We start from the raw sequence: 27746 nt of genomic DNA, 5'->3' as shown, positions 1-27746 counted from the left end.
TGGCAGCATTAATAGTGATCACAGCCCCTTTACTTTGTGCTTTTTGATGCAGCGGTGAATGAGCTGTGCCATAGCTCTGATAACTGCTTCCCTGGAAATAAAACCAGTGTAAGCAGTTTAGTGTTTTATTTAGCTTTATTCTTTCAGTAATAATCTTGCTGTGCATTTCAATTGAAGTGGGTTACTCACCTGCACTAAGGCAGCTGTGCTTGTTCAAATGAGAGTTACCAGTGATGAGACAACTTGGGTGTGAGGAAACAAACATAGAAAAGGGGCCTTACAAAATTATTTACATCATTCATAAGAATAAAATATACATTTTTTTCCTTTAAATTATAAAAAGCATATATTTATATTTTGGAATTTAGGATTTTTATCACTAATTTCCACTTTCAACTTCAGCTTCTCAACTAAAAGCGTTCAAAAAGTATAAACACCTATAAAACCAGTAAATCTCCAAACAGGATTTTCAACATATTTTCCCACTTATTGTTGTGAGACAAGGACAACGACCAACACTTTTTGTTTCTAAAGCTCATTAATTTAGAAGTCATTCAGCAAAGCAACTACCCCATTAAGAAAGAAAAAGGAAACGTTCACAGCTGTGCCCAAGTACCAAATAAACAACAAAAGTGCTTGCTTCTTAACCAGCAAACTAACAAACACGACATTTCTTTGGCTAAGCTCCTTCACTGTGCTATTCAACAGGTACTGAAGTGATATCTACAAGAGGTTTCTATTATTAATGCAGATGATAAACAACACCTGCTTATCAAAATAGTGCAAACAGGAACAAAGGAAAGTGCTGTCCATTTCAGTAAACTGCAGGGAAATAAGGCAGCTGAACATTATTTATCACCTCGCAATGTTGCTCCAGAGAAATCAGTAGTAAACTTCTCAGCACATCAGACCAAATGTACTCCTGTCCATCATATCACACCATTATTACTGCACAGGGGGTGGATCTGGTCTTTTGCATATACTCCTTCATGAAAGTAAACACCTGCCCTTTGTACTGTGCTCTGAAGAAGTGTGAGGGCTTCTTCAAAACACTGATCAAATCATTAGAAGGTGTACAACAAGCTGTCTTCCCTTTTTCCCTTTATAGCTTTCTTTGGAGTGCATTCATCACATCACATACAAAAAACAAGTTTAAGTTTTATGTAAAATACTCAAGTTTTTAGCATTTACATACATAACTTAATTTACCATACATTCTTCCTCATTCCTTCCTTAGATATTCCTTCGTTATTTCTTGGACAGATAGCAGATATTCCACTTTATATATTTTAAGCATTTAACCATAATAAAAACCAACAGCATTACTGGAGGTAAAGTGTCAGAAGGATCTCATTAAAGGAGATAAAACACTGTAACACTCCCATCCTCAGGCATCACACTGCAACAGATTATAGAATGGAGGTGTTCTGTCATTACCATTTTATCCAGAAGGAAGTCAAAGAGGTCTATAATTTCAGAGTAGTTTGAAGGCATGGGATAGAATGGAGTAATTCTTCTTCTAAATGCTACTCTAAGTGCATTTGTTAAAATGTTTCAATTTTTCTCCTATGTCTAGATACTGATTCCAATATTTGTATCTCGACCAGTATAACTTGTTTATTATTATCATTAATCTGGGCGAGACAGTAACAACATTCTCTTCTTCCTTCCCTGAAACATGAAAACTTAAATTCTAGACGGACAGGAAAGAATGCTTCATTGTCTGATAACTCCTTTTGCTCCCACTGTATCAGAATTCATAACAACTCGTTACAAATATCGCTAAACCAAGCGCTTCCTTCTCCGTGCTAGCTAGATAATCCAACACTAGCAGCACAGTCCTCAACACATCAAAATGGCACATCATTGGCCTTAAGTTACTGAGTAGAAATTGTACAGAGTTAGAGAATTCATGCGTTCAAATAAGGTGACATTGCATGAAGTAAGTCATCATTAATTATTTAATTAAAAACATTTTCCAGTAAAGAGATGGAAAATAATACTCTAAATTCAAATACATTACACAACTCCAAAAGACCTTGTACCTTAAACAACTGAGGCCGAATGTAAATAATTACCGTGGGCTTGAATCAAAACTGCACACTTGTATAAAGGAACACAACTCAGCCCCTGTTAATAACCTTATCACTTTTTCAAAAAGAAGTAACAAAACATCAAGTAGTTCAGTCCTTACGGCTTCACACAGTGAAGTTCATGCTAAATCACCTAGAAGGAACAGTTCTTCTCAATAGCCATCTTTTGTGAATACATCATCAGCTTCATCATCATTTATCCCTCTTTGATAACGTACAGAAGAGAAGGCACTCCAGTGAAGACGCTTCTTTTTACAGATAAACCACACTAATCCGACAACAAGGACGAGGATAATTAGCAGGGCAAAAGCTACAGCCACCCCGGTGTGATTAGAACCTGTAACAGAACAAAGAAAAAACAGTTATTTTTAAGAGCCTCGGTACAAATATTTTCACAGGGTTAATGTTTAGGTAGCTGAACTCTACTACTGCTGCATTTATGCAGATATCATTTGGCTTCAGTCAAGGCAAACTGGTTCGCCAGGTTAGTAGCCTTCAGTAACTGGAAGTTAGTTTCCAGTATGAATTAGCATCTGTTTATTTTAATAACTCAGTTGTTAGTTTTCTAATTGTGATGTGTTGGAAGGGACCTGTGGAGGTTAAAAACCCTACTAGTTTGCTGCTCCAGAAATTCTGCACTCATTTCAAGCAAGAAATGTGATACATCCTCTCCTGTAAGTGGTGTGGTGAAAAAGAACGTGAACAGCTATTTCTTTTGATGAAGTCTGTGTGTTCTCTTCACCTGGAGGAAATTTATATCTCCCTTGGACTGAAAAAATCCTGTTGAGGTCTTCCTTCAAGTTAAATCTATTCCTGAACTTAATTTAAAATGCATACGAAAATCAGAAAGATTTCACTGCTTCTCAGGAATTTGCTTAATGCTCAGATGATTGTTTCCTTTCCCAGGCAGAGCAAAACGTGAGGCATTAACATACTCCCTGAGTATGGGAGTGGAGTATGGCTGTGGGACCAGTTTCAGAAGACTCCTCAAGACTGAAAACAAGTATTCACTACCTGTTTACTCAACATTGCTTAAATGCATAAGCCTTTCTGCTCATACCTACACAGATTCACCCACAAATGATACCCTGTGTTAAAAAGAAAAGTCACAGCAACTACTCTATATTGCCTTCTAAGTGCAAATTTCAACCCTCTCCTTTAAATGGACAGTGGAAGCAAATTCCTAGTCCCCTGGTTTCTCTGTATATCATATCTTAAGGGGAATGTCATTTCGTGGCAGAACGGTCACAGAAGGCTCTTGCTTAAGGCAGTTACCGAAAGGTTCTTTCATGAGTTGCACTTTTAGTTACTTAAAAAAGGCATCCACCAGCAAAAAAAAAAAAAAAAAAAAAAAAAAAAAATCCTGAATACAGTCAGTGAAGCTTTTAACATCTGCTCGGATCAGTGCTCACGTACCTAAAGGAGCTTTGCAAACCACTCTGCTTTGACTATGACTGCAGTCAACCTTGGACCACTTGCCAGTTGTGGACATGATAACACTGCATTTTTCACTGAGTTCTGTGGTTCTGTTATCCCAGTTGGCGTAATTAACTGATGAGCCATCAAGCCAGTGCAGGGACTGACCTGTTGAGAAAAATTTGCTAAATTAGGTCACCAAAATTACAGTAAGGTAGCTCACAAACTACTGATTTCTTTACACTAAAAAAAGAAGCAAAGCTGATAATATAACCCATATATTAAAAGCACTAAGTACAAACACATCGCTTTTAGCCACACCTCCAGATCCTTAGGATCTGATTTATTGGGACAGATAAGACATCACCATTAGGTATCAATGACAGTGTCAAAGAAAAGCGATGCCACTTATTCCTGATTATCTCAAATGTATGGCAGGAAGAGATTTAATATATGGAGGAGTCCAGAGAGCTCTGCACTGCTCAATGAGGGATGCTAACCCCAGGCAGGTGTTAGTGTGGGGCTACCAATACTATACAACTACATTCTCATTTGAGGATTTATCCATTTTTTTTTTTTTAATTTACTACACAAAATACTCATAATCATTGCTGCTTCTTACCCTTAGAGCTCTGAGTCAGTCCAAGCCATACTTTCCTAGTAATTAGATCATTTTCCTTTATGTGCATGCTGACAAATGCATTCTCCTCAGCATCCCCTATGGACAGAAGGGCTGCTGAAGGATCTAAGGGGAACAGAAAAATGGTCAGAAGTGTAACATCAACAGTTTACATTGTGCTCATACATGAAGTTTTCTGCAGGAACAATTATAACAGGAAAAGATTTGCCAATTTGGGCTTACGACATCAATTTGAAGTAACCAGCAGAAGGAAGGCAGATATTCCCCCTCCCTCAAGTACAGTGTAATGGTATGCAAGACCATTTCAGGTGTCTGGTTATGTTGGCAGGTCACATGAAATAAAATGGTGTAAACATACGGCAGCTGTGGAATACTTACAAGGAACATACCAAAAGATACATCCCTGATTCAGAACTACCAGTCTTGTCCAAGTGACAAGCCTTTTTGAAGTATTTACTTGAACAAAAGCTCAGCGTTTGCAAGAACGGTTTAGCATTTTGCTGAGGGAAGTTAATTTCTATATCATTCCCCCACCATACCTCAGATTTTTATATACAGTGTAACAGTATTTAAGGAGCTAGAAGAGAAAAACTACAATGAGGACAGGCTCAGAGCATACCCGTTCTTTACCAGTATATACAAATACAAGCCAGAACCTTAATTTAGAGGAAGATTACTTTCTTTTTCAACCAGTAGGCCAGTCAGGACTGAACAGAAAGTTACATTCAGGACTGGGTCTATTAAGCACTTGTTTTTCTTCCTCCTCTACCTAGTGAGTTTAGCTTCACATCATGAAATGACAAAACATTATGACAGTCACTAGCTTCTAAAGAAAGAAGTTCAAAGACTCTGCACACAAGGCTGCTTAAACTTATCTTTTGCAATACAGTCCCCACATAGGAGAGAAAATCCTTTCGTTTGACGGAGTTAATATTTTTAGTGATATTGTGTGCCCTAATACCACCTACACTGTATGTGCTTTGGACTATTTGATAGGGATAACTTTGCAAGTAGCTAACGAAAGCCTCAAACAAAAAGCACTGCTGACAGCACTAATTTTATTTCAAAGAAACCTATCTGTATAGAAATGCAGGCTTTTCCTCCAAACCTTTAACCCTCACATTTCAAAATCCTCTGTCAACGGGCACCTGAATTTCCTTTGCAGATATGCAAGTATCAAGAACCTTAATGAGATGTTCAAAGCTAGAACTAGCTGTTATTTTTCCTAAATTAAGAAGTAGAGCTGAAAAGCCAAAGTCTAACTAGTATCAGTTCTTCAGTTTTGCCTTTTTAATTCTTTTTGTACAGAGGACTAATTGTAGGTTGTAATGTGATAAGAGTCTAAACATACTCAGTTTTTTGCAGACTTTCTTAGCGTCTTCCACGTTATATACTGAAAAATTGTAGAAAGCCATGTCAAATGCGTAACAGTGATCCTTATACTGTATCCACGGTAGTTCTCCACTAAGTTGGGAGCATCCTGAGGCTTGGCTCACTTGCTTTTGATCCGATTGTCTCTCTGGAAAAATAAAGATACTGGAATTATTCCTGCTGCAGGAGTTTGTGCAGTTTCTTTGTTGTAGTAAAAGGAAAGTAAAAATCAACAAGAACTACCTGTCCTACCAGCAGCCCCAATTCCATTAGCATACCTTCCTTCTTCACAAGCAGTGGATGAATCTACTTGAAAATGGACATGAGACAAGTCCCAGAGGCTTGGGAACTATTTTGTTTTTCCTTGCCTTACAGAGCGTTTCAAAGTTTGATGCGTTTCATACAGATTTTGGTTCAGAAAAAGACATATAAGAATTGATACAACACAGGTGACCAAGAGATGACCAGGACTTCAGTAGAATGGAGAGAATAAATATCATATTTAAAAGCATTCCATCATTCCTGATAGAAAATTCTTAAAGAAGCAACCCAGCATGGTCTTTCAGCTCTAACTAAAGCATGTAATGGGACAATACACAAGACAGCTACAGAAAATACTTTAAAACATTACACTTACCATTTGAAAAGCTATAGCAAATGGCTCCTTCAGCAACACTTGTACATTTTGCACGGTTCCAAGATCCTTTAGTATCCAGCAGAACACAGTTCTCAGTTGTATTTGAGTTTTCTAGCTCCCATGGATAATAGTCAAAACTGCTTCCATCTGACCATTCAAAATTAGCTTTACTTCCCTAAGTAAAGAAAAAAAACGAACAACTTTCAAGCTGCTGCAAATGGTTGTGGTTTAATGCTTGTCAGCCATTAGTAAGTCACGTAGCAACAGTTATCCATCAGCAAGAAATCAAAATGAAAGTGCCTTCCTCTCTCAATCCTCACTGAATAAATGTGTAAAACTGCATTTTCCAACCAATTCTTAACACTGAAATCATAGCTACTTCTTCCAACTGAAAAAATATGGTATCCTTTCAAGTTTAAACTTGCAATGTGTCTGTATTATTCTGCAGGGAACACCTTAATTTAGTCCTGCTGTTCCATTTGAGCAGTCTATCTTCCTTGATATGAACATTACTAGACTTGCTAACTGCTGGGCTGCAGTGAGTAGAGCTGGCCAGCTCTGGATCTGTTTGCAGCATCAGCTCACACTTCAGATACACTGCTGGAAACGCTAGAGAATGAAGACGGAGTTGTGAGAAGTGGAGGGACTCATTCAAAACCATAAAGGGGACACAGACAGCAAGGGTACATGTGGAAGTGATGCTTGTGCTCTCTATGCCAGCTACCTCCCACTACCAGTCCTAGAGGCAGCCCTGGGGAGCAGTACAGGAAGCAGGGCTGGGAACACACACAATCCTGGCTTCAAGGATAAAGCAGAGATGGAATAAGATCTGCAGCTGCCTCCTGGAGGAAGAGATGCACAACTTCCTAGAGAGCCTTGAAGTTATGACCATTACATGAAAATGGAGCTTCCACGAATCCAGAAGAAAAATATAGGAAAATATTTTATGTTCTGTGCAGAGAATTATTTACAAACTCTGCTACTGAGGTTACCAAAAGTACATACTTACATCATGAATGGACAACCCAAGCCACAGCGGGTAGCCATCCTGCTTGACGATATCTTCCAGAAATAACTGCTGTGATTCACTGTGTACACTTGCTAAATCACTCATGTTCTGCTTGCATTCTCTCACTGCATCATACCACGTTAACTTTTTCTGAAGGATTCTGTATCTTCTGTCTCCATGTGGAATGAACTCAGGCAGTGGGGGCTTGTGCTGCTGGGGTCCTATTTCAAAGAAAAAAGAAGAAATTCTGTGCATTTCAGTCACACAACTAGGAACACGTGGAAGTATTAAAATCAATCTCTAACGCGCAATTCAAGAGTCAGAAGCTGCTTATATCATGTAAGTTTTCTTCTGGTATTCTGAACACCATGAGGGAACACATTCATTCTGATCAGAATATCACAGCAGTTTGGCACAGACTGACCCTATGTCCACAAGAGCCCATGACAGCTGTTCTACGTGTTTCTGTGGGAATGAAAACCAAAGCCTTGTGTATGTATACATAGAAGGTGCTGCAGGACCAGGACTTAAATTACAACCCTCATCCAACACTCCACCACTTACCCCTTTCAATTTTGCAGGCGAGAATACTGTACACGTTATAGTGATGAGCTTGCCAACTTTGAGAATAATTATAAATATCCCAGAAACCATCAAGATTCACACCAGCAAAAAAGCTGTTCTTCTTTATGATCGGTCTTCCCAGCCTCCAGTTATTGTAAGTCAGATGTGTTTCATCATACCACTTCAGAACTTTATCTGTGGAAAATATTGTGTACTTATCAAAACATTGGCATTGTGTGTACAAATATCATTTAGCTTTTAAGGACATTAGCAGATATTCACTTCGGGGGGAGAGGAGGGGGGGAAAATCAGCAGTGCTCTAAATTACTGTAAATCGCTTCTGTATACAATGCTAAATATGTTAGCATTACTCATCCAGGCCCCACATCCTGCTTTCCAGGGAAATCAAATCTAGACAAAACAGCACATACTGGATTTAATTATGACTCAGACAGAAAGCCTGTCCAGTTATTTTCTTCTAGAAGATAAATATAAAGACAAATGATTATTGCATGTTTGCATGCAGCGTGACTTTGGTTGTATACTGAAGCACGCAAGAAGCACTCAATGCTGCAAACTGTCTTCAATCCAGTTATAACAAAAGAAAAAAACAGAAAAGAAAGAAAATGTAGAACTCACCACTATCATCGTAAATGACACCCAGCCAGACCCACACAGCCAGACCACTGAATGAATGAAGCTGCTCAGTAACAAAACTGTTTTCCTCTTCATCTCGAACACTTAGAACAAAGGCTTCTGGGTCTGTTGAAATTTTTTTGTTCACGTTACTTTCTTACAGATTCACTTATAACATAAATTACTTTTCGTTGCTGTTAGTAATTACTAAGATGGGTCAAAAAAAAGTGTAAAAGCAAGGAAAAAAAACCAAATGAAGAGAGGAAAAAACAATTCTCTAAGGTGTTGTCAGCAGTGCTTCCCTTGGTTTAGGTTGGTTCAAATAAGCAAATGACTCAGCCCTGGAGATTCTTATGGATTCTACCATCACAAAGAGTTTCCTGTAGTTACAAACTGTCTGTGTAGAACATAAAATTATCAGCAGTCTTTCACAATGTTCTTCATACTGTTTGCCTTAACACTGTTCAAGTAAGAGGAACAAACTGAAATCAACTCATGAAAGATCAGTTTATGGCAAGAAGCATGCACGTGCATGCCAGGAGTAATTATTTAACATAAGAGGGAAGCTTTATAAGTATCTGCTTCATTCAGGACAGTCAGGAAAAGCCCGCGTGCTTTCCTGAATTGGGCTGCTCTCAGCCTGTTTACTTTGTTCACTCCAGTGTTCCACAGAAGAAAGATGAAAGACAAAAGGAGATGTGACTGAAAATCCAGAATGCTGCAAAGGGCAAAAAAATTACTCAAACTATTTAAAAGTTGCTGATTTTACATAAAACAAGAATGGGCATTTTCTGTTTATTAAAGTTCTCAGAATTCAGTAATTCCCAATCAGTTCCCTCTCAAACGCTTCTAATCAGAGCAGCACGAGCACAAACAGCATCAGGCAGTGCAGCACTGGTACATGCTCTCGAATGCTGCAGCCTCCCTCATTGCTGACTTTGTTGTCCTTTTAAGACAGCAAACGAGATCTGTAACTCATCTCCCTTAAAAGCTGGTATGCCTTTAATACCCATAGTTTGAATAAATACTTACTCATTTTCTTGCATAAATGATGAGCTTCTTGAGACTTCATTTCTCGCCATCTATTTTTTGTTATCATAAAAGTGTAACAATTGTTTCTAAATGATATCCAGGGTGTATTTTTAATCTTATGCGGGCACTTAACTTGTGTTACTTGTTCTTTTTCATTCTTCTCTAAGGAAGGGAAGGAAAACAATGACAACATGGTGTTATTTTAACAGTTAATCAAACAAACAGCAATTTTCAGGCATCATTCACAAACATGCAGGAAAAACAGAAATACCGCCCTGTAAGTGTGTGATATGTTACTGTTCTCAGTTTCTTCATGGCAGCGAGGTGATTTGCTCGCTTGTGGTTTGATTTATTTCTTTATGTAACAAAAATGGCAGTGAGTGTTACAGGTGCCACAGCTGGCAACACACCCCGGTTCAACGGCTTTATCTAATACTTTGTAGGTGAGAATAATTCTTCTTGCAGCTGCTGAAAGTGAGAGCATCAATTAATTAGGGATGCCACGACACCAAGTATATTGCTGTGACTCAGGATGTACAACAGTGTCTTAACTGTGTCTTCTCCCTAAATAAACAGGAGTATATAATGGTTCCATAGGGAATAAATCTGTGACAATCTCTCTGAGATCTTTTCACTTTTGAGAAAGCGGCCATGCTACACACATATCCCACCCAAGGCTGTCCTATGATATGTACACGTTTAGAGCAGTTGTGAACTGAGGATGACTTTGATGTGTGCCTTTTAACTTGGCATCTACATGCCGCCTTTCTCCTCAATACAGCCATGGGTCTCCTTCCCTGTACAGACTTCAGTCAACTAAGAGATTTCTGGATTTCAATATTAAGATGTCGGAGCTCACAATATTAAGATGTTAACAGTACAGAGCTAGCAGAATCTTCTTATACTGTCTTATGGAAACAGTGCAGCTGTTGTAACCAGTCGATGATATAAAAGCTACAGTCTGGCCCAAACCAGTCACACTGAATTCATTTGTAAGTAACTTATGGATTAAGATCAATAGGTGCAAGTAACCCTATTTTAAACAAACCTGTCTCAGGGAGTGCAATAAAAAAAGTTTTCATTTTGAAGTGACAATCTGCAATTTCCAAATATATTTAACCATATGACAAAATGCAGCTTTTGGAAGTACAGTGCTCAGATACGTACTTTCTGGTGAGTAGCAAATAGCACCTCGATTTTCAGAGTAGCAGTCAGAAGTTTTCCAGAAGCCATCAGTATCCAAATACACACACTCCTCACTTGTCTCTTCATCGTCTTCAGACCAGCGACTGAAGCTTACATGTTTCCCATCCAACCAGCCATAATGTTTTCCACCCTAGCATTGTTGAGTGAAAGGGATGAGCTTACTTAGTAAATATATATATATATATATGTGGTACAGAAAACATGAAGTATTTACACTGTCCAGAAAGAGCTGAACAGATGGCACTCTCAGTGTCTGCCTCTGCTGTGAACTCCTCAAGGTTCAACTAATTTCACAACTTGATTGTTACTTCAATCATTATTTTAATCACAATTGTGAGAAAATAAATTAGTTGAATTAGACAGCAAACTTTTTGTTTAACTAAGTTATAGAAGGAAGCCTGACTAAGAGATGTCCAAATTATATCATATGCGCCTGTAAATCAATGGCAGATAATTTTATCTCATTTTGGAAAGCTGATAAAATCTGAAACCAAGGCCCAGTCTCAGTTTTCTCCACAGTGAGTTAAAAGTAATCTATTAGGTATTTAACTAATTTAATAAATGAGATGTGTTTCGACCCTGGAGGATGCAGGAGGAATAAGAACATGTACAACAATCACGCTATCCTTTAAGAACCCTACATTTAAAGTGTTCTGGAAATCCCCCCTCACACTTGGTAATTTAATTTCCCTTGTATTTTCCATGTGTAAGATTCCAGCGCTGGAATAACAAGCCCTGTTGACCAGTTTCATTAGAATTTCTTTTCATGTGACTTTTTAATTGTGCCCAAGCAACAGAGTGTTGCAATATTGAAAATCTACTGCATGTCTGAGCTGTACGCAGCAAAATGACTCATTTGATCTTTGCTTACAGATAAAGATTCAAAAGAGGAGGGTAAGTAAGTTGTTCTGGTCTCTTCATCAAGATAAAATGCTTGTTTCCTTTTAAAAAATATTCCCCATGAAGCATACACCCAAAGTTCTATCTTTCCCCTGCTTTGCCTAGAATATTCAGTAGCCCGTTACCGCCACAGGAAGATCACAACAGCACAGATGCCAAATGAGCACAATCAGCCTTTATCGTGAGGCACTCTTCAAACCACTTTTGCCATTTTTCTTGGAGTTATCTCAAGACAAAAGTGAGATAAAAAAAACCATACGACTTTGTAATCAAGTCCAACCCATTTCATGAACAGCAAAGGAGCTCTCTGTGCACACCGGAGACCTCCAGGAGGTTCTCTGGGTAAAAAACATTAAGCAATGAAGCAGAACCTAACAAAAATAACACTAAATAATGGACCAAGTTCAAGTTAAATGTCTCCAGAAGCATTCAGTGACTCATTTTGGAAACTGCCACTTCTAGATTCTCCCTTTTAAAGTGATTTTGAGTTATCTTTTTACAGTGGTACTGTAAACAGTGGTGATGATATCAAATGGCAGTATCAATTCCACTCCTTAACAAAAGAGACAAAGGCAATTCCACAACCTGTGTTACTGCTACCTACAGTATATCCTTTCATGGTATAATCTTTTAAAAGAAAGAGGCTCTTCTTCATCAACCCATTCAGCAAAGTCTGACAACTAACTTTGTAACTTGGAGAACTGAAGATTGGGAACATGAATCTCGAGACCCTCCAGGTCATTAGCACTAAACAGAAAGCTATTCCCAAAACTCATTTATTTCTGCATTTCTTTATCCCAGTTGCTATTTCATACAACTTTAGAAACTACCATAAGCCACAATACAAAGGGATAATAAAACTTACATCTCTGCTGAAGAGTCCAATCCACAGTGGGTAATCATGAAGGGCAGCCTGAACAGCGAGAGAAGCCTGCTGGAACTGATCTGTGATGCTAACTAGTTGCATCTTGTGATTTATGCATGCAGCCATTGCATCATTCCAGGTCAAATTCTTCAGAATTACTTTGTATTGAACATTCTGATAGCTAAATGCGTCATTGAGGACTTGCTCTGTCTGGTTATCAGCAGCACCTATACCTAATGAAGAAATCCAGTTAGTAGGTAGCTAAGCAATGGAACACATTCCAATTTCTCGGTAACAAACAGAAAAACCCATCTGTATTCCACCCTGGAAAAAAAGGTATCAAAAACTATTTTCCTAGGCAGCAGATTATACTCATGATTTTAGTTAGGAGAAAACACCTTTGACACTTCAGATAGAGAACATACACAAATCCAGGAGGGGTTATTTTCAGCCAATCTATTTTTAAATCTCCTTCAATCTGGCTACATGTATTTTCTATTTTTACATAACTGCTAAATAACTTTGGAAATTGTATTTACTGGAGGGAAAAAAAGCTCACACCTTTTGTAACTTTAGTTAAATACAGCAATGGAAAAATGACTGCTCTCTGCAGCAAGACAGCAACTGCTATACTTGATTCATTCATCTCTATGGAGCCCATGGATTTGTGTGTATGTGAATCCAATGGGCCATAAAACTCATCTGTGCAGATCTTGCAGCATACTGCAAAGTCCCAGAGTTCTTTATTGCCATCCGTAGATACAGAGAGAATTTATTCTGTCTCCACACGCACTGAACTAATTACAGAAAACCTATCTCGCACAGGGAGGAGTGTAACTCGCTGTTTGTGTTTTAAGTACTCAGCCTTATCGCAGTTATCAGCATCATACTGAAGGCAGACAGCTCAGAGATGCGTTGCAATAGCAGGTAATAAAAGATGCAAACATTTCCATGGGTGGTAAATTAAAGCATGCAAAGCTGGTAGCCCATCAAAATTGGTGCACAACCAAAAATAAGCCATCTCTCTCCAAAAGGCAGAAAAAGACTGACACCGAAGGTATGTCAAGCAGAAAAAGGCTCCCTGAGGCAAAAAAAGCTCCACTCATAATAGCATAAAAGTGGCTAATTGATAGGCTGACGAGGCCATTTTTCAAAACATAAGAACAGAGAAACATCATAGAAATCTGATATTTACGTACTATTTACAGCTTTCAATAAACCATAGAAGTGACAAGCTGAAACAGACTGTTTGCATGTTGTTTGTGTCTGCTGCCAAATGCTTTCGCTTCATATACAGCTTCCAAATAAGAATCACGGAACCAAAACTGTCACCACATATCAAGGGCCATCCAAAGTGGAAAACAAGTTAGTAGGGAAAATTTTCCTTTTTGAAAGAGAAAATAAGTAATTGCTGATTATGAGCATCTTGAGAAGTCGTGCAAATCATAATCACGCCAAGACTTCCATGGAACCCAAAGTTATTTTTCTCCCTACAGGATAAAGCTCAAGGCAACAGGGACTGGTCGCACAGCTGTCCCTGCAACATTCTGAGGTCCATTCCAATCTGAATCATCTTAAGATCTGAATCATCAGTGACCAGGACAGATATATTCCTTGGCAGTCCCAAACCTTCTCTCATTACAACTTCTGCAGTTCTGGCTAGGAGGAAGCGCATGATGCTTTGGTTAGACCAGGCTGACAACGTGCTGATCTACACAGATAAATCACCAACTTTCTTTTAATTAAAGATTCATTTTCCATTTTCTACATGACTACAACTCACCTCACAAAGCTCCAAATTTGGAAACTTGGTATTTCTAAACTATTTGGCACTGGAATAAAAAATATTTTTGTGGGATAGAAATCAATTTGCCTGTTTGAGAAATAAGAAGGTGGTTATTTTTTCTTGGGTGTTCATTTTGCACAACTTTTTTTCCCCCCTTTTTTAAAGGAAGTGTTAGTTATGTTAGTTATTTAAGAGGGTTATTTGCATAGCGGAACATTTTCAAAAGTAAGTATGCTGAATGTTAGACCATAGCAGTAATTAATGCAAGAGTAGGTACATATGTTTGATGCAGTACCAGTACACAGTGCCGACTGACCTACATGGCTGTACTAGAATATTATTCTAAGTTCAGATTTGCAAGGTTTGCTCTGGGGAGGCTGATCTTAGCTTCATGAATATATGATAGTTCTTATTCTGATAGTGCTAAAAAGCAGAGATGCTTAAGCTGGATGGAAGTATTGTGAGATTTTTCCCAAGATTTCAATTCTGCCAGTTTTACAGGGGAGGACGGAACCACTTGTTCCAATCCTTGATGCACATGGCATCAATACCCACAGAATCTTAAAGCTACGAAAGGCTTAAGTATGATTTCAGTCAAACCACACATTCAGAGTCTTTCAAGAAAATTGACAATTTCTGAACTGGGTGATGAAAAAGAAAAGAGAAAATTATACATAGTTGAAAAAAAAATTACCCCAGATCACCCTTCATGTTATCCTTTTCCAGAATTACCAGCTCATAATCTGTAAGCATCTTGCTCTTCAAGTGCAATGATTTAGACACACTAAAAGGTCTCCTGGCACACGTATCTTAACAGCAAGCTCTGGCTCCAATTTATTTTGACTCTCCAGACTTACCTATAGGACGCTGGCAGATACCCAAGAAGTGCCTGTCAGCGCAAGCAGTGAAATTCCATGTTCCAACATACTGAGACTTGGGATCATTGAGGATTACACCACACTGGTTGTTAAATTCTTCATCAAAAAGCTGAAAACCAGAGATACACTTATCAGACTATAATAAGGTATAAACACACTTGTGTAGAGAGCGTAAGGCTAGGAGAACGTGATCTGTCTGAACTTGTTTAAGAACTTTCAAAGGAGTGGTGTAATACAGTCTGCCTATTTTACAAACAGTACCAGGTGCTTGGACTCAAAAAGAATCTGTAAGCTAGATATGGGGGAAGAACATTAAAGTAATGCCTAAAAAAATAAAGCTTAAAATAAATCTTGTTTGCGGGTGTGATTCCATTACACTTATTATGTTCCACCACGGTAGAACAGCAAGCCAAATACCAACGTATGATGGTTACAGATACATTCTAAAGTGAACCAATAATTATTGATGGCATCTTTTTGATGATCGTATTTACATAGTCTATAAATCACAGATAGCAATTACAGATGAGTCATCAAACAGTTGTTTGGGTTTTCTTCCTTTACCTTTCAGTGTTCTGTATTTCAATTGAGAAGACATCATTCAAATAAAGGTCCAGACAAACAGAAGTACATTGCCATCAGTCATTCTGTTTGCCAATTTAAGTTACCATTTGGGGGAACTGGACTGGTTTTTGATTTATGTTTCTTTTGTTTTGTTTTGTTTTGTTTTTCTTTTGATACAACCAATATTCAAAATTTTATTACTCGATAGTCCAGAGAAATCTCATAGTCCAAAGTCAGAACTTACATCCAGTGGAATTTTCCTCAGTCTTCCTGTCAGGAGCGGGTGAAAGTTACTATACAACAGCCTGCTCTCATCTATCCACTTGTTTTCTCTTGTGCTGAACAAAAACTGCAAACCAATCCAAATATCTCTCGGCATTTGAGGAAGCAAGGATGTTATAAAATCTGTTGGGCAAAATAGTAAATGTACATACTGTAGTTCAGACAACAGCAGCAGACACTAGAAAAACACTCTGCATTAATGAGGAAATGCAACTCCACTTTAATTAGCTTCATTTTCCTAGACCTTTAATATTTTCAAAATGCTCAGCATCATTTTGGTGTTATCTTTTATCTGAATGGAGAAGACTACTGGCATTTGTCCTCCAAATCTTCAGATGAGGAGCAAATAATGTATTTAACTTGGCTTTGCATCCAGTACTTTCTATCCATGCAAAAAATTTCAGAATCTGCTTTTCCACAAGTCTGTAAGATCTTCTGTTGCCTCCCTGAGGAAGAATTTCCTCCTGTCCTCTCCAAACTGATGGAGAAAGTAATACCGTCCATCTAGAAAGATGGAGACATACCCTGTAAAGCAGAACCACTTCTTGGATTCTAGAAGTGTGCCCACCCCACCATCAAAAGTAAGTAGGATTGGACAACAGAGGCCAGGATTAGATGGAAAAAAAATTCAGCCAAGAAAACCTGAAAATTCAGACCCCACTTACTGAACATTTTGGAATGATACAATGGCCTTCAGTGAACCCCCAGGCACCAAAGGCATTCGCTGAGCTTGTCTAGATTAAGAAGACAAATTGAAGCTATGTAATTAGCTACTGCTGACATGTCTTACCTCCTGGCCAAATGCCAGGTTGGCCTTGGCCTATTTTCTGAACTACACAAACCCATGGAAGATTTACATGTCAGAACTAGCTACCTCCTAAGGCCACTGAAGAAACCCAGAGAAACAGGCATGCATCTTTTAGTCAGCGCCTCCATTTCACATATGTGGATTTTGCAATTGAGGGGTTGTTGACAGGACACAACAACAACTATGGCCTTCAGAGTACAAAGAGTACAGTGCAAGTTACATTTTTAACTTGCAAACAAAACATGGAGAGTTTTTCATCCTTTTTTTTTACTTTTTTTTACAACAGGTTAAGTTAAAATGCTTGCTGACCACATTGCCATCTTAGGTTTCTAGCAAACAATGGACAATGCATTTTTAATCCTGTCTTGGACTTTCAGAATCCTAGTGCACCTTAAAAGAAGCAAGAGATTTTATGCTCTAGCTCTTAAGCAGAGCTATACTGAGTTTGGAAGGGAAGCTGCATATCACAAGTGCCCCCAGCTCATCATACCTTGCTCAGCTTGACTTGAGATGCATGGAAGGGAGCCTCCAAAAGTTACACACTTCTCATTAGCTGCATTAAATGTTAAATACTCGGATTTCATCTTTAGGAAGCACTGCAAAAGAAACATAATACAATTTTCTTTCTGCTATTGCTTCCTAAGAAGTAACTGATAAGAAAACCAACCTTAAAATCTCACTTCATGTCCTGTAATAAAACATAGTTACTTTTTGTCAGAAACGGAAGGGATATCAGCTGCATGTCCTCCTGGTTATATTAACAGAATAACTAAATATAAAAATGACCCATAGTCTCACTGAATAGTCCCTCATTCATTGAGGATCAGAAATCAGTAATTTTTAATTGGCTGCATCATGATCATGTACTGCTTTAAGAAAGAGAACTTATACGTGTGTTAACATGAAAGTCAGTAGGGTTGGACCAAGTGTCTTTTATTGCAACGTACTATCTTTTGGAAAAACAACTTGGGAACTCCAAAGCTACACTCTGCAACAATATAAAGTGGCAAACCTTGGCACAGCATAATGTGCCAGTTTTAATGTGAGCTCCTTTTTATGTACACAGAACAGTAACAAGCCACAAAGGAGGAATCACAGTCTCACCAAGATTTCAAATGACTGCGTTGTAAAATAGAATTGAAATGTACTACAGTATGCCTTCTGACTTTTGGTTCATTCCTTATTAAAAAGCTTCTTCTAATTCCTAATCAAGTGAAATCCCTAAAGAGGCTTGCGAAGCAGACTGTCTGCCAGCTTGCTGGCTGCATATGATTATTCATCAAGAGAATCAAGATATTTCAGCCACAAAAATCTTATCCTTTTCTAATCCTTCGCTATCTTAAAAGCAGAGCTCAAGATTGATTAGGCAATAAAACCAAATTTCTTGGACCTCACCATGTGGTGAGGGGAATATGAAAATCCTGAAATTACTGCTTTGAAAATAAGAAGCAGCAATTCTGCATAGGCAATGGAGAACTGGAGGGGATGATTTCAAATCACTGCACATGGTTTCCAAAAGCAATCCCACAGCTCATTCCTAAACGCACTTCGTTTTCTCTTTCAGCAAGGCACTCCAACTTACTGATCTACTAAAGATAGGTTCTGATGATTGAACTGTATTATTTCTGTACCTTGTTCCGAAATCGAAGCCAACCCTTAGGGCAACCTCCTGTTACTGGGCGGTAGCTGGGATCGTGTTTCTCCAGCAAGGAGGCATTATTCTTCTCACAAATGAAGGGCAGCTTCATGTTACAGTTAACCGGGTAGTCTGCAAAAAAAGTAAGTTTTGAGAAACAGTCAAGATAATTTCTACCTTGCTGTTACTTCTTTACATACTTTGACATGAGAAAGACCATTCCAAAGCAAAGTCCTTTTCAGTACAACCACATTGAAATACAAAGCAGTATAAAACTTGAAAAGTAACAGCAGAGCAAAAGACAAATGTAAATGCTATACATATGAGACAATAACGTATTATTCTTACAGACCCAGATTCTGATCTCTTACTTTGAGTTGCAACACATCACATAATTGGAGGTAACTTCAACAGAAAAAAGCTGAATTTAAAAAAAGATTTTGAATGAGGACTAATAGCATTTTCTAGCATAGAAGATGTGTGCTCTAAAACATATTAAAGCAAAACAAAAACCAACAAACAACTTTTCTGAGAGTCTACCCGGCAGTATTGCTTTCCATTACTCCAAAATTAACTAGACTGGCCTCCTAGTCAATTGTATTTTTTTGGTTAGCAGAGATGAAAACAGGTCAGCAGTATACAACAGAAAAACATGCTTTGAAGTGGAAATGATAATAGATGGGGTAACTCATTCAGTATTCAGAGGTCACAGATTCTTCCCCAGTATGAAGCACTGCTGATAGCAAACAGCTTCAAGTACCTTCATGAGGTACTCATTTCCACTGCTTTGTTTACCTCTTCCAGCAGAGGTGGAAATGAAATTTACATCTCCAGCTGCAAATGCAGTTGCAGGTATTCAGTCAAGCTACTCTTAACACTCAATTTTCAGAACTCAGAATGCATCAAGAATACACAAAAATGAAAAAGCCACAAAAATAAAATAGTAATAATAATAACAACAAAAAATTTCACCTAATTAATTAATTTAGGCTACAAATGGAGTTAACAATCAATCGTTACCAACCAAAAAATACTGTTTTCTGAATTCACATTTCCCTCTGGTCATCAAAAATATTATCATGGCTTCTCCCAAGAACAACAAATAAAAGATTCAAAATTGAATCAGATTGTTGCCAAGAAGATATTTGCTCCTAATTCTGTATCAATCTGTATTCTGTATCAGAGTTCCAGCAGAGCAGTAATTGCTTCATAACAACAACTACAAGGGCAGAAGAACAAAACCAACCATACCTCTATACCAGCTCTTCCTAGAAACATACCAGCAGTCCCTCAGGGATCGATCATGGAAGCGTGGAAATAACTGTAAACTGGATACAAACATTTCAGAGTCAATCTCCAATCCGCTGTGATCTTCAAGGGGAAACTCTGCTAGCAACAGAGCCAGTGCTTACAAAAATCTGAGCTGAGAACTGTTTCTAGGAGATGCCCTACAACACTGGAAAGGACATGGGAAGAAACCAGACCAGGAACAAATATTTGGTAGCTTTCAGCAGTTACTTTGTAGTATCAACTCCCAAATAAAAGAGATGTGCAGAACAAGAGTAGATTATTCAGTACATGCTGCAATTGCTTGCATGCTTGCACCAAGACAAGATATGACAATGGACAAGAGCCTTTCTAAAGTATTTTTGAAGCAGTGTGTTGTCACAGTACTTTGGAAAGCTAAGATTTCACTCATAAGAAGCCCCCAGTCCTTTACTGCAGCCTTGCACAATGCAGACTTTGCTGTGAAGCATCCCATCTCTACAGGACTATAGCTTAAGTTCTCCACAACATTTCCTAACTGGGTCAAGCTTAAAATAAGGGAGTACTCTACATACGGTGAATGATAGCTGTAGCCATAATCGATAAACTTCAGCCACCACTTCTGTTCACTGTTTGATAACTGTGGAGGGAAAAAAAGGTAATTTTACAGATTACAGAAACAGATCTCCAGACTCCCATCATCAATAAACCAATGACAAAATTCACTTTGATTTAAAATATTTGTTTGTTTTTAAATGAACACAATTTATAACTCTTCAAGAATAAAGAACAATATATTTAGATATGAATGTGCCAAAATAACGGACATGGGCACCTCCTATTTAAAAAAAAAAAAAAAAAGCCCATGAGGAACAAATCAAAGACAGTGCTGCAAAGTTTCTCATGAGTATGTGCTGGAAACAAAATTCATGCAAAGTTCATGGCAGCAATGCTACCAAACAACCATGACATGGCTGCAAGCAGCCCAAAGCTGACGTGGTTTCATAGGACTTTACACAGAGTAAGTGCTTCCAACAGACGGTCTACCAATAAATAGATCGTGAGTAGGGTAGAGATTTAGAAGGTCAAATCTTCAGTCTCTCCTGCCTTGTAATCTCTACTTCTGGGTAGAGCTGTCAGGAGAAATTGTACTGACAGAGCTTAGAAACTGCTGATTTCAGAAAGTGCTGCTTCCTTACAAGCCTGAAGACAGGCACTCACAGAGGTGCTGAAACATGAAATGCTTTTGTAAAATTCCTTAGAAGAATGCACTTACGTGCAACGAACACCACAAACCCCTTTCCATAAAGGCTATCAGACCATCACAGCATTTTTAATTAAATCCTCTCCTCAGGTAAGAAATTATGTGCTATCCCGTGAGTAAAATTAATAGCTGGGGCAACTGTTAGTCAAGTAGTTGCAGAAAATGTGGTGCATACAGATGAAGAGAAATTTTCTCTTCATTCGGAGATTTTTCTTTCCAGTTGTTGAGGCTACTCTTAAATTTAATCATTCTTTTACAATATTGACACTGTATTCTTTCAACTCATCTTTTTCTTTTACATACAATTAAAAGCAATGAAGGTGAATAGAATAAGAAATTACGGACTAACATTATTTTAATATTGGAAAAGTTGGCAACAAAACCTCCCTGTAGTGAAAAGTATCTGTTAGATAGATTAAACTTCCTTACCTTTTCTATCTGAGATAATATTGTCCTGAGTTTTGGGTAAGACTCCACAGAGGCCAATTCACTATCATTCTTCTGACAGTAGGAAATAGCTTCTTGAAAGCTCAGGTTTTTATCTGGTACAAACCACAGCTCTGCTCCATCAACAACAAGTGGGACTCCATGAATTCCAATTTCATCTGTGCAGAAGAAGTATCGCACAAGAAATCAACTCTGAGAAACTCGTTATTTTTCTTCATATAATAAACTTAAGTTTGACACCAGGAATAGTCAACACTCATTCTCTTGCTTAAATGCTATCAGTCATGACATCTGCTGTTATCCAAAAGGTGTTACGGTAGTGATATACACAACTAGTAAAACATATATCAGCAGTAACTATACACACAAAGTTGAAGGGTATCTAAAAGTCCATTTACCTGGTATATACCACTCAGGTGTCTTTGGAGTGCTACCTGTTCAGAGAAAAAAATGGAACAGTCACTTCCAGTTCACCTTCTATTGAGACTATGCTCATACAGAACAGGAGTGATGTGTTACACTTGTGCTTCTCAGCATGCATGAGGAAGGGAGAAAAAATAAAAAGGAGGATGAAGTCTTGCTTAGGTTTAATAGTCTGAAACATGATGATTAAAAACAAATGGAATCTTTCCATACCTCTTAAATATGTTTGTGGGCATTTTTGTGCTCCCAAGAAAGATAATCAAAGTAATATTTTACCTAACTATGTTCCCCTAGGACAGGAATGTTTCATGCCCTAAAACACCTTTTAATGATCTACTAAAGCACAAAAGCCTCCTGGATTACAGCACTTCTCATACTGCATGAAAAATGCGGATCTGTGCAGAGATGCCATGCCATTCCTCTGCACTCCCACTCCTCTATCCCACTACAGTGAGGAGCTACTTCAACAGCTTTACCAGAATTAAAGAAAAGAGGTTCATTCACCACAGGAAGAAGTAAACTGTATACCCAAGATGTCTGTGGTCTTTTATTTACAAGTATCACCTGGCTTCTGTCATCTCACCTACTGAGAATTCTCTTTATGCTTCGTGGGACAAGAAGGAATATGGGATAATACATCTGATACATCACGATAACACATCCTTCCCCTCACAGCCATTTTCTGATATGTCTTTGAGCATCCTAAGTACGCTGCTTATGGCACAGGCAAGGCATCTCATGTACTGACCTCTAACGGTTCACAGAGGAAATACAATAAAACACTGAAAAGTTTCTTCTGCGGGGTAAGAACGATCACTCAGTAGCAGATAGCTTTTTGTTCTTATAGTATGGAAACACAGAAAATACCATGAATGATGCCTTTCTGAAGCTTATTACCCTAGTTCCTGCTTGTATTTCTCTGCTGCCTATATTATACCTTCCAATTTGATAATGAGCAGTATTTCAGACATGCTGACCTGCTCTCAGCTAGTTAGACCTAAACTAATTAATGCTCAATTTCAAATTCCACCAACTTTAATTCACAAAAACTGTTAACACAAAGGAACCGCAAACATGTAAACAAACTCTTTCATACAAAATGCATGCAAATGCAGTTTACCTTTAGTTATCTGGCAGACCCATTCAAGTTTAGCCTCACAATCAAAAGGCTTGAAATAAAACTCCAGGTCTCTGCCTTCATGGAAATAAAATCTCCAAAATGATCTCCGTGAAAACTGAAAGGTCTGTATAACATAGGAGCAGAGGACAGAATTAGCACAGTATGGACTGCGGAAATGTGAAATGAAATGTTGTTACAAAAGTACTTTGGCAAAGTCATCATGTCCCTTCCACACAACTTACTTTATAAAACTGACCATATGCAACTCTTTAACTGTAACTCTTGATGCTAACCAAGCTCGCCAAGCAATTGGATAAAGTGTTTAAGGTTAGCCTATATACAGAAGCCCTGTCTTGCAGCATTGTTCCTTTATTTTTTTGTAGCACAGGGGTCTTGTCTCTGCTTATTATTGAATTCTCCGTTACAACTCCATGCCCTGAAAAATAAATCTCATTTCTCCTCAGAAGCAGCACCCATCTGAAATAGCATAGAAGCAATCTTTTAAGATAAGATTATTTCTTACAATCAAGCTTAAAATCTGACTTCAGTCTTGCTGATCACTCCAGTAAGGAGAATTTTGTTTCATTTAGTGAAAAGAGCATGTATCTAGGCCCAGCAGGTAAAGGAGTGAGGTTACTGTATTCACAGTGTCTCCTTCAAAGTGCTCTCCTTGTCTCATGCTTACATCAGCCTATCATTGAAGAGGGCAGCTTCTCAGCTTAGTGTCACAAACACGGGAAGAAAATGAGGGGAAATCACTGAGAACAGAAACAAAAGAATATAACTATTGTTTCCTACAATAAGTCAGAAAAGCAGAATTGGTTCTAAGAGACTGAAATAAGCCATGAAGAACATCTTGAATGAAGAACAAAAAGTACAGTCTATTGCACAAGTAAGCGAGGAAATACAGCAAACGAGCAAACATACTCCACACTGGCTACTGCATCCCACTATACTATTTCAATCATATTTTCTATTGTTAGTTCAGAAAAAAACTAATCAAGATGTTAGAAGTTACTTTAGAGCTCAGGTTGGTTTTGCTTCTCCTGCTTAAGATTCCATGCTACTTTCCTAAGTGCTATGTATAATATTTGACAGATATATAGTATGGCATTTTGAAACAGAAAATAGTGCTAAAATACTTTGTAGTTCAGAAGTCTTATGACAGGTCAGCGTTAGCAAAGCACTGAGTTCATTAAAACTGCTTGAGAAAGGGAAATGCAATACTAGGTATAGATTAACGAAGGGAACATTAGCAGCCTTTTACCATACAAAGATAATTCTTCAGCAGTCAACCTGAATTCAGTATACAGCTAGTAGGAGTACTTCTTCCAAGTACTTTTACCTATAAACATGCTGCTGTTATTATAAACCTTGGAACTGACCTTTAAAGCAACACAGTCCCTTGTGTCATACTCATCTTCCAGATAATCATGTGGCAAGACAAGACCAGTAACCTGCAAGAGGGACAGGATGAAAGAATGATAACTTCATGACTATTTTTGCTATGGTAGCCTCTTTAAACTTGCAATCCCATGAGGTTTTGCACTATTAGAATGTACACTAAAAGGCAATAATTGCATCAGAGGGTTAAAAAGTCCCTGTTACTATTGAAGGAAAAAATAAATTAAAAAAACTCACATTTTCAGGCAAATAAAATCAATTCCAGTTAAGAGGGTATTTTCTGGAGAGGTCTGTTCTATCAAGAAGATAAACTGATCAACTCTTCCCTCTGCTGTTGCATTAAGACACCTTCTTCCCTCCACCAGCTTTTAGATATTTACTACTGTATCTCCATTAAAATATTTTAATGTGATAGAGACAGATAACAGGTTAATTTTATTAAAGAAATCCCTTTAATTGGAAAAAGATATGGTTTTAATTGGAAAATTGCCTGGATAATAGCACTTAAGTGCATCATCCCCTGAATTATTCATCTGTTGAAAGATATGCCATAATTTTACTGAAGTATTTATAAATTTAGTTTTCAATCTAGTCCAACAAATCAGGACATGACATTTCCTGGTTAAAAGTTAACTTACGGGTTTATCATCACTCCATTGCCAGGTTCCCAAAGAATCTGGACTCCTCTTATTCATTCCAATCCATACCCATCTGTCATTGCTGTAAATAAACAAATTTTTAAGCCAACTACATGTATCAACATGTCTAATAGAAAGAATATGGAACTGCATTACTTTGTATCAAGCAAATACTTAGTATCAAGAGCCAGAAGTTTACCACTGTATGTTGCAGCAGGTAAAGCAGAAAATGGCCTAGAGGGTAGATGCTCTTTGCATTTCTGTTTAAGAGGATGTGTTGGTTAGTTTTCCTTGTGGTAGAAAGGGGAGAAAGGTAGGAGAAGTAGATCAGGTAATTCCTTCATACAGTAAATCACCACTTCAACAACTGTCACTTGAAATGGAGGTCTCTTTTCCATACTTTTCTCCCAGACTATCAGGGGTTATCTGGCTTGCTTCTCCTCATCCACCTCCAGGTGACCTCTCCCTTTCACCTGCTCAAACACACTCTTCCTCAAACCACATGAAAACTTCTACTCACACATAACAATAGACCTCTTTTCTCCCTTAGGTTTGTCAGCGAAACAAACAAACTGAGAGCAGGTACATATCTGAACTTTGCAACTTCATAAAAGGGGCACAGTCAGTAAAACTGCAAGTTCAGTTCTGTGCTGCAGCCTATACTTCTTGAAATACCATTTTTGTTCTAGATACTGAAGTTTAAGGCAATCCACTCCGATCCCCTAGTCTGCCCAAGAAAAGTAATAGCTTGCAACTGCTGAAAACAGCAGAGAGGAAAACCACAACTTTTTACTGACATCACAGCCAATGTGAAACCCAACTGCAGCGAAGTATCAGAGAAGACACACTCATTAATGTGTTCTGACAGAGATAATGAAGCAGCAGTGCCACAGTAGAGGGTTTCTGTATACATTTATCCGGACTACTGTTACCTGAACTGACGTTGTACCAAGTACAGAGAAGGAAGCAATGTTTTGAAATATTTGAAACAATGCAGAATATTTAAGATATTAGCTTACTAAAAAGAATTAAAGGCCTTCTTTTCTGGCTTTTAAAAATAAAGGAAAGGGATATAATTACTGTTACCAACAAATTAGGACACTGAGCCCCCAAGAGGAATAGCTTAATGATGAAAAAGTACACAGTGACTGAAGGAAGCACAGCTCAGAAACAAATCTGGACTCAGAATGGGAAAGAGATTTCTGGCCAGCAGAGGTCAGAGTTTGGAGAAGGCTTCTAGAAAAACCAGCGGACAAACTGTCAGACTGATTTTAAGATAGAACTTGGCAAGTTTGTGAACGTAAGTCTAGTATGTAGAGGGATGGACCTAAACCCAGCTTAACAGCACAAGAAATGTTGAGAAATAAGGCAACACAAAGAAACTCTTTGTTAAGACTGTGCCACTGTCTTCCCACACATGTCACAATAAAGATGCTAAACTCTGCCTGAAACACCTGACAGAGCAGCACCAAAAAACAAAGAAAAGCCTGCGAGATGTTGCAGGTGTGTTCTCAAGACCTGAACACTCTAGTGTGAAAAAAAAATCAAAATCAAATTTCAAGAGTGGCTTCATGAAAACAGGTCTTAAAGCTTGCCCTTGGGACTCAAACCTATGAGAAACAACAGCACAGGAGTACGCAGGTGAGGCACGTGAAATCCAGGAGGGACTATGGTGCTTTACTTGGTAGGGCTCCTGTTAGGAAGAAAAGCACCAACCACCAACAAATCATTATTTTCTGGGTTTTTTTTTATTTGTTTGTTTGTTTTGTTTTGTTTTTTCCTGCCTCTCAACTCCAGTGTTACATTCTAACATCAGTGTGATGGTGTGATCACGCTAATGTGATCTTACCATACTGAACAGTCTTAAGACTTTTAATATCAGCAAAAAGTCCTCAGTGACATCAGCTTAAATGCCCTGCATCACTCCAGACAGAAACTGAGCCATCCACCAGCTGTCAAGCAGCTAAGTGGCCTCTGGCAATTTGCCTTTAGGACTTATTTTGCTGTGATTGTTCTTTCCAACTATGAACCAGACAGCGCTTAACCCTCCCTTCCTAGTCCTCCCCAACAGGCAAAGTGCAATTCAAGTAGCTGATCATCACAGGGGAACATCTGCTAAAAAGAAAGTCCCAGACACTCATTTCACAAGTATCTGCTGTAATAAACCAAGGAACCAGAACGACTTTTCAGTCTTTCAACTTGCACAGGCTTCTATGTTACAAAGTAAACAAAGAAAAATTAAAAACAAAGCATGCCAGGTCAAGAATTTCTCCAGCCTATCCCATAGTTCACAACTATAAGCCTGTTATAACAAGGTTTTCCAGCTGATTGGGCACTTGCAGGTTAAGATACATTTTGGAATTCTTTAGAAATGAATGTAATTCAGTAATTGTTCCACTGCTCTTGACAACACTTCTAAGCTTACGTAAAGACTTCTGATAACCCCCTGAAATTATACTGTCACATCATCATGGAAAAGAATGCCATTAAGCATGTAAGACAAGTATAAATTAGCCTCTACTACAACTTGGCTAGCAGCAAGGGACCTGCTTGTACTTCACTTATCTGTGTTCTCACTGTAAAGCTTTTCAAACCCATCCTGCAGACTGCTATCAAAATGGATTTACGTCTGCCAGAGCATCCTTTCAGCTACATTCCTGGAACGACCTCTAAAATCTAGGTTATACTGAGCTTTAACCTAGAAAATAGGTGCAACGTGTGCTTTATAATGGACTTCCCACTGGCTAACAATAAAAGACCCTAAATCTCCAGTAATCCCTGCAGAATACCACTGGCTTATCTCTCATACAGAACTAGAACTTCATAAAAGCCAACCTTGTGCAGGAGTCGATAAATATTGT

General features: G+C 38.2%; 1 protein-coding gene across 1 annotated transcript in view; it reads right to left on the bottom strand.

Annotated features, from left to right (window-relative positions):
• Positions 1-116: 116 nt before the first annotated feature.
• Positions 117-27746, bottom strand: part of LY75 (lymphocyte antigen 75) — a 40763-nt gene continuing 13133 nt past the window's right edge. Inside the window, exons 14-35 of the mRNA XM_015868912.3 lie at positions 24886-24967; positions 24229-24300; positions 22844-22967; positions 21699-21734; positions 21283-21458; positions 20165-20229; positions 19575-19651; positions 18319-18455; positions 17178-17283; positions 15842-16002; positions 15013-15142; positions 12370-12602; positions 10566-10734; positions 9399-9560; positions 8370-8492; positions 7731-7925; positions 7167-7387; positions 6158-6332; positions 5501-5668; positions 4132-4254; positions 3510-3677; positions 117-2430 (exon numbers count right to left, since the gene is read on the bottom strand). Coding sequence (XP_015724398.1) covers positions 2246-2430; positions 3510-3677; positions 4132-4254; positions 5501-5668; positions 6158-6332; positions 7167-7387; positions 7731-7925; positions 8370-8492; positions 9399-9560; positions 10566-10734; positions 12370-12602; positions 15013-15142; positions 15842-16002; positions 17178-17283; positions 18319-18455; positions 19575-19651; positions 20165-20229; positions 21283-21458; positions 21699-21734; positions 22844-22967; positions 24229-24300; positions 24886-24967 — 3088 coding nt within the window. The 3' untranslated portion in view covers positions 117-2245. The remainder of the gene's footprint in view (positions 2431-3509; positions 3678-4131; positions 4255-5500; positions 5669-6157; positions 6333-7166; positions 7388-7730; positions 7926-8369; positions 8493-9398; positions 9561-10565; positions 10735-12369; positions 12603-15012; positions 15143-15841; positions 16003-17177; positions 17284-18318; positions 18456-19574; positions 19652-20164; positions 20230-21282; positions 21459-21698; positions 21735-22843; positions 22968-24228; positions 24301-24885; positions 24968-27746) is intronic.

Source organism: Coturnix japonica, chromosome 7 (genome assembly GCF_054131305.1).
Source record: "Coturnix japonica strain WE chromosome 7, WE-NBRP24, whole genome shotgun sequence".
NCBI classification, from domain to species: Eukaryota; Metazoa; Chordata; class Aves; order Galliformes; family Phasianidae; genus Coturnix; species Coturnix japonica.
The sequence above is the reverse complement of the archived record's forward strand: the minus strand, read 5'-3'. Positions and strand labels throughout refer to the sequence as shown.